Source organism: Lampetra fluviatilis, chromosome 3 (genome assembly GCF_964198595.1).
Source record: "Lampetra fluviatilis chromosome 3, kcLamFluv1.1, whole genome shotgun sequence".
Classification (NCBI taxonomy): Eukaryota; Metazoa; Chordata; class Hyperoartia; order Petromyzontiformes; family Petromyzontidae; genus Lampetra; species Lampetra fluviatilis.
The window spans coordinates 24,236,628-24,246,552 of NC_136277.1; the positions used below are offsets into that span (position 1 = coordinate 24,236,628).

At 49.3% G+C, this 9,925-nt stretch overlaps 1 protein-coding gene across 1 annotated transcript; it reads right to left on the bottom strand.

Annotated features, from left to right (window-relative positions):
* Positions 1–1,388: 1,388 nt before the first annotated feature.
* Positions 1,389–9,290, bottom strand: WDR83 (WD repeat domain 83). The gene is made up of 9 exons (XM_078885614.1): positions 9,112–9,290; positions 7,403–7,523; positions 7,084–7,189; positions 6,744–6,792; positions 6,184–6,310; positions 5,759–5,826; positions 4,718–4,826; positions 3,746–3,860; positions 1,389–3,049 (listed from the first exon to the last, which is right to left on the bottom strand). Exons 1-9 carry the CDS (start codon positions 9,212–9,214, stop codon positions 2,888–2,890), a joined length of 960 nt encoding a protein of 319 aa, XP_078741740.1. The 5' UTR covers positions 9,215–9,290; the 3' UTR covers positions 1,389–2,887.
* Positions 9,291–9,925: the final 635 nt, after the last annotated feature.

A 9,925-nucleotide genomic window follows, 5' to 3' on the forward strand; every position in this document is an offset into this window, starting at 1 on the left:
CTGTCGCCCACAGCCTAGAACAGGGATCGGCAACCTACGGCTCCGGAGCCGCATGCGGCTCTTTACGGGCTGCTTCTTGACGATATGTACGTATGTACATAGATGCATTGCGGCTCTTGAAATACTGAATTTTGTACCGAATTGGAAGGAAATGGCTCTTCTTGTTATTTTGGTTGCCGACCCCTGGCCTAGAATGTACCCACCCCATGTGTCGCCCACAAACCAAATACGGGCAGAGACTTCACAATAAGAACCCCAATGGATCGTACAAATTAGATACGGGTATAGACTGTATAATAAGAGTTCATGTTTTTCTTTTTCTTATAACTCATATAAGCGCATTCATAATAAGTGCTCCCCAGGGTTTTCCTATATCTTGGATACGAACAGAACTTTCATAATAAGAGTTCCCCTGTGAGTCCTTTGGCCAAGATAATGCGAGAGCCTTCACAATGAGCGTCACTGTGCCTCCTTTAGACCACGCAAACAAGGTCAGCGTTTTCATAATAAAGGCTCCTGTTTATTCGATCGACCGGACACGGACATAATCTTATTAAGTTTGCCCTGTAGCTCCTCCCTACAGATCAGATACGGTCGGTGAGCGAACCCGTGCCTGCTATAAACCACGCAGGCAAGGTCAGAGCTTTCATAATAAGCCATCATCACCCACCCCCGTATCTCCAATCGGACACGAACCGAATCTAAAGGCTGATCAGCCTTTCATGTATCTCATACAGACCAGACAGGGTCGGAGTCTTCACAAGAATGTCTGCAGCAAACCACGGGCAGCGCTTTCATCAAAGGAGTTCCCGGTGTCTCGTACACAGGCGAATCATTCTTCACGAGGACCCCGCATCTCCTTTGGACTAAGTTCAGAGCCGACACAAGACATGCCCCCCCCCCCCCCCCCACTGGCCAAATGGCTCAAGAGACACGAGTGCCAAGTCGAGACACCGCCGAGAGGCTGGGTTCGAATTGAGGCAACTGCCTGTGCTTGAACAGAGTTCTCAAGTGTAGCGAGATGGTCTCCAGTCGGTCAGACATGACTTTTAGGCGAAAACCCAAACGTTACATTTAATTTTACTCTTATAAATTAGGCTACATTTTAGCTGAGAATTTGATCTTTTTTATAATCATGCTATTAACATGATTCGATAGTGGGGCAGAGGGAAAAGCACTGCCCCCTAGCGTTACACATTGGTGAGTTATAATGGATCTCAAGAGGTAGTTCTGTGATGTTTACTTCCACGAACGCTTCTGTAATATGAACATTCATAGCTGATTCTTTGTTCTCCTGACAACGCCCAGAGCACAGCGGGTAAGAAATTGGGGTAAAAGTACCCATTGTCATAACCCTCCCACACAACCGCCTGACCCCAAATGACATTAAAAACTTTTATTTCAAAACGCGTGGTGTTTGGTGTAACACAGTATAAACAAAGTATATTGTACATTGCTCAACGGCATCATGCAGGGATATTGTGGGCAGCAGATGACTGTGCAGCAAAATCCATTGGATTAATATGCTCCCTTTACCAGTGCGATGTATATCACACTGGTATGTTAAACTTATTTCGCACCCTACGTAGCCAACAGCGCATGAGATGCAATTAAACCCCCCTCTGCCCCATGACATGTAAGGCATGAGGAGGACCTCAACCAGCAATGGACTGACAAAGACGGATGTACATGTAAATAGTGTATAGCAGAGGTGGGACAAAGTCATTGTTATGCAAGTCCAAGTCGAGTCGCAAGTCATCAAATTCATGACTCGAGTCTGACTCGAGTCCAAGTCACATGACTCGAGTTCACATCTCATAGGTGGGACAAAGTCATTGTTATGCAAGTCCAAGTCGAGTCGCAAGTCATCAAATTCATGACTCGAGTCTGACTCGAGTCCAAGTCACATGACTCGAGTCCACATCTCATAGGTGGGACAAAGTCATTGTTATGCAAGTCCAAGTCGAGTCGCAAGTCATCAAATTCATGACTCGAGTCTGACTCGAGTCCAAGTCACATGACTCGAGTCCACACCTCTGGTGTATAGTGTGGTGTAGTGCGTGGAGCGTGTGCCAGTGGAGAACAGGTTGTGCTTCTGCCAGCAAGCCTTCGATACTTCACATAACCTCAACGTGCACCTAGCCTGGCATAAGCGCTTCGTGGTAAACGGGGGCTGTTGCTGTTCAAGTGTGTTTTTAATGTTTTACAGTGAAGTATAATGTGTCGTGTAGGTTGTGCGTTGTGTGGTGTAATGTGTGTAGTGGTGCAGGCCTTCGTTCGGTTCAGATGTCACTGGCCACTGATGTTAGCCAAAGCCAGGAATCTAACTCAGGTTGCTAGGTCCAGAATATAGTTCGCAAACCACTGTACAAATGCTCCACCCGTTGACCAATTTTGTGAAATATAATATATAGTGTAGGTTATAATTTGTCTGTTGTGTAGTACAGTGTATACGCTGTCTGGTGAGATGTTATCTCCCTTGTCACGTATACAGGTCATGGGTTTAATCCTGACCTTGAAGCCCGGAAATTTGGAGATTGCATGTTCTCCCAGTGGATTCTTCTCAGGGTCCTCCGGTTTTCCCTCCGCATTTTGAAACATACATTTCGAGTATTTGGCTGCAATAAATTTCCACATGATAAGCCACTACGTTGAGCTGCCATTTGTGGCCAGGTCACTTCTGAAAAAGAGCCATATAGCTCAGTGGGCCCTTCCTAGTAAAATAAAAAATTGTTTAGTTTACAGTTTAGTTCAGTATTTTGTGTAATATAGTGTGTGTTGTGTGTTGAGTGTGCTGCGTTGTGTAGTATAAGCTAATGTCGTTTCTGTGGTGTAATACGGTGTGGTATAAAGTGTAGTGTGTGGTCGAAGTTGTGATCAGTGGGCCCTATGTTTCCCCCTCTTTCTCCTCGGCTTTCTCCTCGTCGCTCTTCGTCATCCACACATCCACCGTCCCCTCAGACGCCGTGAGGAGGATGGGGCTGCTCGGGTGGAACGAGAGTGAGTGGACGACTGCACTGCCCACGACGAGAGTGAGAGCGAGCGAAGCCTGCAAACAAGTAGACAAAGAGACGTGGAGACACAAGGGCATCAGAGATATAGGTATGAAAGATACACGGAGATGCAGACACAAGAGAGACGTGGACAGAGAGATATGGTGACATGGAGATATAAGAAAACATGGTGGTAATGGTGTAATGAGGTATTGATGCTTACCTTTCCTATACTTTGCACTCCTATCGTGTTTTTGTATTGTTTGTTGTTGTAACTTTATGACCCACCCCAACTGGACATCTGTGAAAAAGAGCTTTATAGCTCATCGTATTCCTCCAGTGTACATAACAATTCTGATTCTGAAGTGGGCACAGGGCACTGCTCATCTCCGCCCATGAACCTGATCTGGCAGTGGAAATTCCACATTCCTACGGCATGCGCCAGTCTCAACATAGGATGCCCATTGTTGACTTCCCACAGTTATTGTGGTCGTAGAGGTGGCAGGTAGGTAGTGAGAGGGGGAGGTGAGGTGTATTGAGGAGGTGGTAGGGGGGTGGTGACATGTGAGGTGGTGGTGAGATTGTGAGAAGTTATAGTGAGGGGATGCAAATGTGGTTCATGTAATAAGGGGTTATGTGGTGTGTCATGAGTTGGTGAAGAGGTGCTAAGGTGATGAGGAGATGTAGGGTTGTGGTGACAATGTAAATGAGATAGTTGCAGTGATGCGGAGGTGGTGATGAGGAGGTATCACCTGCACGAGGTCCCAGAAATAGACCTTCCCATCCTCGGAGCCGCTCACCACATGGGTGTCTCGCTCTGATAGAGCGCAGTCGAGGCTATAGCGTCCACTCACGTGTCCTGTGTACCTAGAGACACAGACACACGGAGTCACTGAGAAGGGCGGCAGCAGGGTGGGACAGCAGTAACACTCGTGTCTCACAGCAAGAAGGGCCTGGGTTCGATTCCTGACTCGGATGCCGTTCTGTGAGGCGTTTGTATGTTCTCCCCCCGTTCTGCATAGTTTTCCTCCGGGTTCTCCTGTTTCCTCCCATAGTAAAAAAAACCTACAATGTAGGTAGTATTGGCTAAACATCCTAATGCTGAAACATTACCTGCAAATTACTCATTTAATATTACACACAGCAACATCACCCCCCTCCTAAAATAGTGTCTTAAGACTAAGTGAGGCTTTCATGGGTAGAACACAAACGAAGAGACAGACACTGAGATGCTGAGGCACTGGGACAGACACAGCAGCAGCGAGACAAACACACGTAGAAATATCAACTCAACAAGAATCACAGATACCGAGACACAGATACTGAGACAGAGATTGAAACTCAGATACAGATGATAGAGGTTGGTCTTAATGATGTTCATGATAAAGTTGGTGATGTCTCCACCCTGAGGAGCATCGCATGTCATTCCAATGATGTTGATGATTATGTTGACGGTGATACTATTTAAGGTGATGATAATGTTGATGATGGTGTTAATGGTGGTGATATTGATGATGGTTATGTTGATAAAGTGGTTTTATTGTTGATCGAAGTGATGTTGGTGATGCGGTTGATATTGATGGTTATGTTACTAGTGTTCATGTTGATGAAGGCGATTTTGATGGTGATTATTTTGACGATGGTGTTGATATCGATTTTTTTTTTATGGTGATGTGGATGGTGACGAGGATGTTGATGGGGTTGATGGTGTTTGATGTCTGTACTCTGAGAGGAGCTCCCCCGTGTCATTGTCCATGAGCCTCAATGTCGAGTCCAAGGCTGAGCTCAGGCAACACTGAGAGTCTCGCGTCATCGCCACGCACACCACAGGGCCTAGTCAACATGGAGACACACAAATACAACAAAGATAAAGATTCCCCACATAGTCTAAACAGATTGTTGGGGCAAGTACTTTTATTGAGCACCTATGAAGGTCGGCACGGCACACAAGGGGGTGGATGGTCAGCACCATGCCCGGCCGCCTTTGTCTCCCTCGTGGCGATGTTTACACATCGCACCAGGTACACATTTGAGGCCGAGTCGACCTAGAGGAGGCCCAGGACCGGTTCAGATAATCGTCACTGGTGCTAGCCGTAACCGGGAATCGAACTCGGGTTGCCGCGTTCATAGCAGTGCACTAACCGCTACACTACCGCTCCTAACAGACATATACACACACACAAGAGTATCACGTCAACGACAATCTCACATAATGGGCACAAACATCACGGGGCCGACAACATGCATAGTCCTATGCAGACATTAACATATCCACTTGCACATACAAAAACTCATACATGAAGTTACTCGCATGCTTTCTCACTAACCCAATGACACATTCACTCATACACTAATGTACTAATTAACAAACAAACAAAACATATCCCCTGTATAGCCTTTAACAGACTGTTGGAGCAAGTGCTGTTAGCAAGTACCTTTGAAGACCAGCAGTCCACAAGGAGGTATTTGTTTACACACTGCACTTGGTACTTATTTTATGCGGATTTGACCTGGGGGGTGCACAGGACTATTTATTTATATTGCTCACCACTGACATTACCCATGGCAGGAAATTGAAACCAGGTCATCCTGTTAGTGACACAGAGCACGAATCACTATGTCAATGCTCCCCACACATACATACAGATGCACTCACAAAAAGCTTAATTTGAACCTATCTACGTTACTTTACCGAAAGACCCAAAAAATAATCTCTACAAAGACAGGGTTAGGTCTGGGGTTAGGTCTGGGGTCGGGTCACTCACTGCCCACAAAGTCTGTGTGAAGTTGACCCATGCGGAGGTCGTACCTCCTCACCCGGCCATCCACCGACCTACATACCATCACCAACAACACTATCAGCATCATTATTAACATCTGTTATCGTCATTATCATTACCATGAACAACATCATAGTGTGGTTGACCACAGTACAGTTGAGTGGTTGAATGTGCTTAAGTGATCAGGTGTGTGGCTGTGCATGGTTGACTGAGTGTGGTTGTGATTGAGTGGGTTTAGCATGGTTGAGAGTCGATAAGCATAGTGGAGTGTGCGGTTGTGAAGTCATTGTTTAAAGTGGTTGACAATGGTTGGGAGTGGAGTGTGTTTGAGTGATTGAGTTTGGTTGGCAGTCGTGAAGCATGTGTCCCCCATGTTGTCTCGTGGTGTTCCCCGTGCGTGTGTTGTCCACCCCGTGATGATGTCCCCCTGGGTGACATCCAGCCCCGTGACTCCATCTGTGGCTTCGCTCAGCGTCTGTATGGGACGTTGTCCGCGTGTCCTCACATCCCAGCACCGCACAGACGTGTCCTCTGAGCCTGTGGCAGGGTACACGGGAACAGGGGTTACAGGGATGCAAGGTACGAGCAGTCACATTCCATCATCTCATGGATGTCTTCAGAGTCTGGAACACAGGGACACGTGGACATGGGAACATAGGTAGAAACACGGGCACACAATGAGTCACATGCTAAATGTGTCTTCCATGCAGTGCCGAGCTCCAGCTCCTATTGAATGGGAGGAGGGGTAGCAGTAGAGTCGTTGAGTAGGCCACCATAACAGTGATACACCACTAAGGAATGTAAACTTGGGTGGGCCAAAGGCACAAATGGTGGTACAGGGCCCACCTCAGCAAACAGTGCCGACATTGCTTCTGAGCCTGGGACACAGGGACATGTGAACGTATGGGCACGGGGACATACGTTGTTTGGGGACACACGTGATGACATTGGACATGAGACTGTGCCGTACCTGACAAAATGACTGTTGATTCCTCATTAAAACGGACACAGCTCACCTTCTGTGGGGACACAATCACACAGAGACAGAAGAGACAAGTCCCCCCGTGTGTTCAAATGACCCTTTTTACGTTCATACACATATCACCATGTCTCCAAATACCCGTCCTCCTGTGTGTACTCATGCCTCTACCATATCCCTGTGTAACCCCTTAGCTCCATGTGTCCCCATGTCTCTCCTCTTACCCCCATGGCCCCATATCCCCATGTGTCCAGATAGCTCCCCTTTGTAACCCTGGATGTTAGTGTCTCCATGTACTCTGTGTGTGACCATGTCCCTGTGTTTCCCGTACCCCCGCATGTCCTCGTAATTTCCTCAGCATATGTCCGCTGGCCACATCCCACAAGGCGACCGTCTTGTCCGACGAACACGAGGTCAGCTGCGAGTTATCACACGAGCTGAGACACAGGCGGACACAAGATACAGGGAGACACAGAAACAAGGAGATGATGTCAGCTGATATTTATCACATTAACTGAAGACACATGGGGACTTGGAGACACAAGAGACAGCGGAGAGTATCGCACAAGCTGAGACACGTGCACATGGCAACACACATAGACAAGGGGACACATAGAAATGGGGGCACACGCGGATAGAAGTTGTCTCACCCAGCCGCGTCCAGCACCTCGTATCCGTGTCCGCTGTACGTGTGAAGGAGCCTCCCGGTCTCCGGGTTCCACAGCTTCAGGGATTTGTCACTGCCACACGTCAGACAGTAGTTCCCATCCACTGCATCGCACAGACACGGAGGACACGGACGCATAGCGTCGAAGCGTCGTTCATTATACAATCTGAGACACGAGCACGCTGACATACGGCAGACACGGACATAAAGACAACCATCAGCTGCCGTGGTACACGGGGGCACAAAGATATACCCAGCTGTGAACACGACTAGTGCTGGCTGGGTGGGTGTACCTCGGTTCGCAGTAGAAGCACTGTGCTACTGACCCGGCGTCCCCAGTTCGATTCCTGAACACGGCAAACATCGGCGGCGGGTGCTATCTGAAACGGCGCTGACCTCCCTTAGGTCTTGTCAGCCTTAAACGAATACTGTACACCAGCTCTGGGGGAAGACAAATGTGGCCGGACGTGGTGTTGGTCAACGCCATCCAGCTCTGACGTGTCCCTTACCGGCCACTCATAAGTGCTCGCTAACAGCACTTGCCTCAACAGTCTCGAGAAAGAAAAAAAGTGGGGGGTTTTCAAATGTTCTTGCTGTGGTTTTCACACCTGATGACGATTGCTTGTGTTGCAATCGAAACGTCGTGATAATTTTATTGTTTTATTTTTATTATTTCCCTTCTACGTGACTTTACCGAAAGAACCAATAATTTGAATCCCTGCAGTCACGAAAGCTTTAAATCAAAATTTAGTCTCTAGAAAGTTTGAAAAAAGTGGCGGGTTTTCAAATTTTCTTGCTGTGGTTTTCACACCTGATGATGATTGCTTGTATTGCCATCGAAACGTCGTGATAATTGTATCGTTTTATTTGTATTATTTCCCTTCTACGTGACTTTACCGAAAGAACCAAGAATATGAATCCCTGCAGTCACGAAAGCTTTAAATCGAAATTTGGTCTCTAGAAAGTTAAACACACGTGCAATGTGTTCTTGTCTTAGTGTGGGGAGCGGTCACGGCCCACACCAGCGATAGCGGTTATCTGAACCGGTCCCGGGCCTCCCCTAGGTCGACTCGGCCTCAAGTGTGTACCTGGCGCGGTGTGTAGTAAACATCGCCACGAGGGAGACAAAGGCGGTCGGGCGTGGTGTTGGCCACCCCACCCCCTCGTGTGACGTCCCGGCCTTCACAGGTGCTCGCTAACAGCACTTGCCCCAACAATCTACACACGCGGGATCTTTGTCTTTGTCTTGTCTGAGCAACATGAATTAGCACATTCATATAGCCGGGACCACATACCATCGATAAACAAACATTTAGTACGTCCCGCAGTCACGCCGCCTATTTTGTTCACATCAGAGGACTGCCGAGTGTAAATAAAGTAAAGTATGTTCAACACTAGAAGTGCAGTTTTAGTGACTGCAGAGATCCATACTTGACCGAAATAACCAAAGAGTTTGTTTAACACGTAGGCTTTCGCGACCAATATCATCACATAATATAGTTTTTCGGGAAGGGTTTAAATCGCGTAAATAAAATAAAGTATAACGATCGCATGCGAACACGAGACGGTGGCCTCTTGATGAATAACGTCACGAAGGTTTTGCCGACCCCCTGGATTACCAGGCCGAAGCCTGGCGCCTATCCTAGCGGCCCGCGGGCTTGACGAGAGCCCCGGCCCCGCCGCCGCGGTTACCGTTGAAGCGCACGGCTCGCACGGCGCCCTGCCCGCACGCCAGGCTCCGCGCGCGGTGCGACGGCAACTCCGGGGGCCGCGGACGGGGCAGAGGGAACGCCATGGGCTGGGGTGGGCTGGGCTGGGGTGGGCTGGGCAGCAGCAGGAGAAGGAGGAGTGGGGGGGGAGACGTTAGCGGGGGTCCGAGGTGGTGGTTGGGGGTGGCTGGAAGAGCACGGGGGGAGGGAGGCAGTCTCGGGGCACGGAGGGTGCGGGGGGGGTGGGGGATTGTGGTGGTGGTGGGGGGGGTGGTGAGATTGTGGTGGGAGGGGGGTGATGGTGGGGGTGGTGGTGTGATGGTGGGGGGGGATGGTGGTGGCGGGGGGGATGGTGGTGGCGGGGGGGAGATTGTGGTGGGGGGGGATTGTGGTGGGGGGAGGGAGGTTGTGGTGGGGGGGATTGTGGTGGGGGGGGGGGATTGTGGTGGGGGGGGGGATTGTGGTGGGGGGGGGGGGATTGTGGTGGGGGGGGGGGATTGTGGTGGGGGGGGGGATTGTGGTGGGGGGGGGATTGTGGTGGGGGGAGGGTGATGGTGGGGGATTGTGGGGGGTAATAGTGGGGGGTGGAGGTGGGTGGTTATGGGGGTGGGGAGTGCAGCGCCACATGAAATACGCACTACAATGACAATATTTTAAAGCGATTTGAAGCATGTTTTATTTTTGGGGGGGGGGGCAGTGCTTTGTAACGTCATAGTTGAGGGTGGTAGTCTGACTTTTTGTGACGCCGTATGACGAAGGGGGGGGGGGTCAAAAATCGCCCAAAATCGCGTGACGTC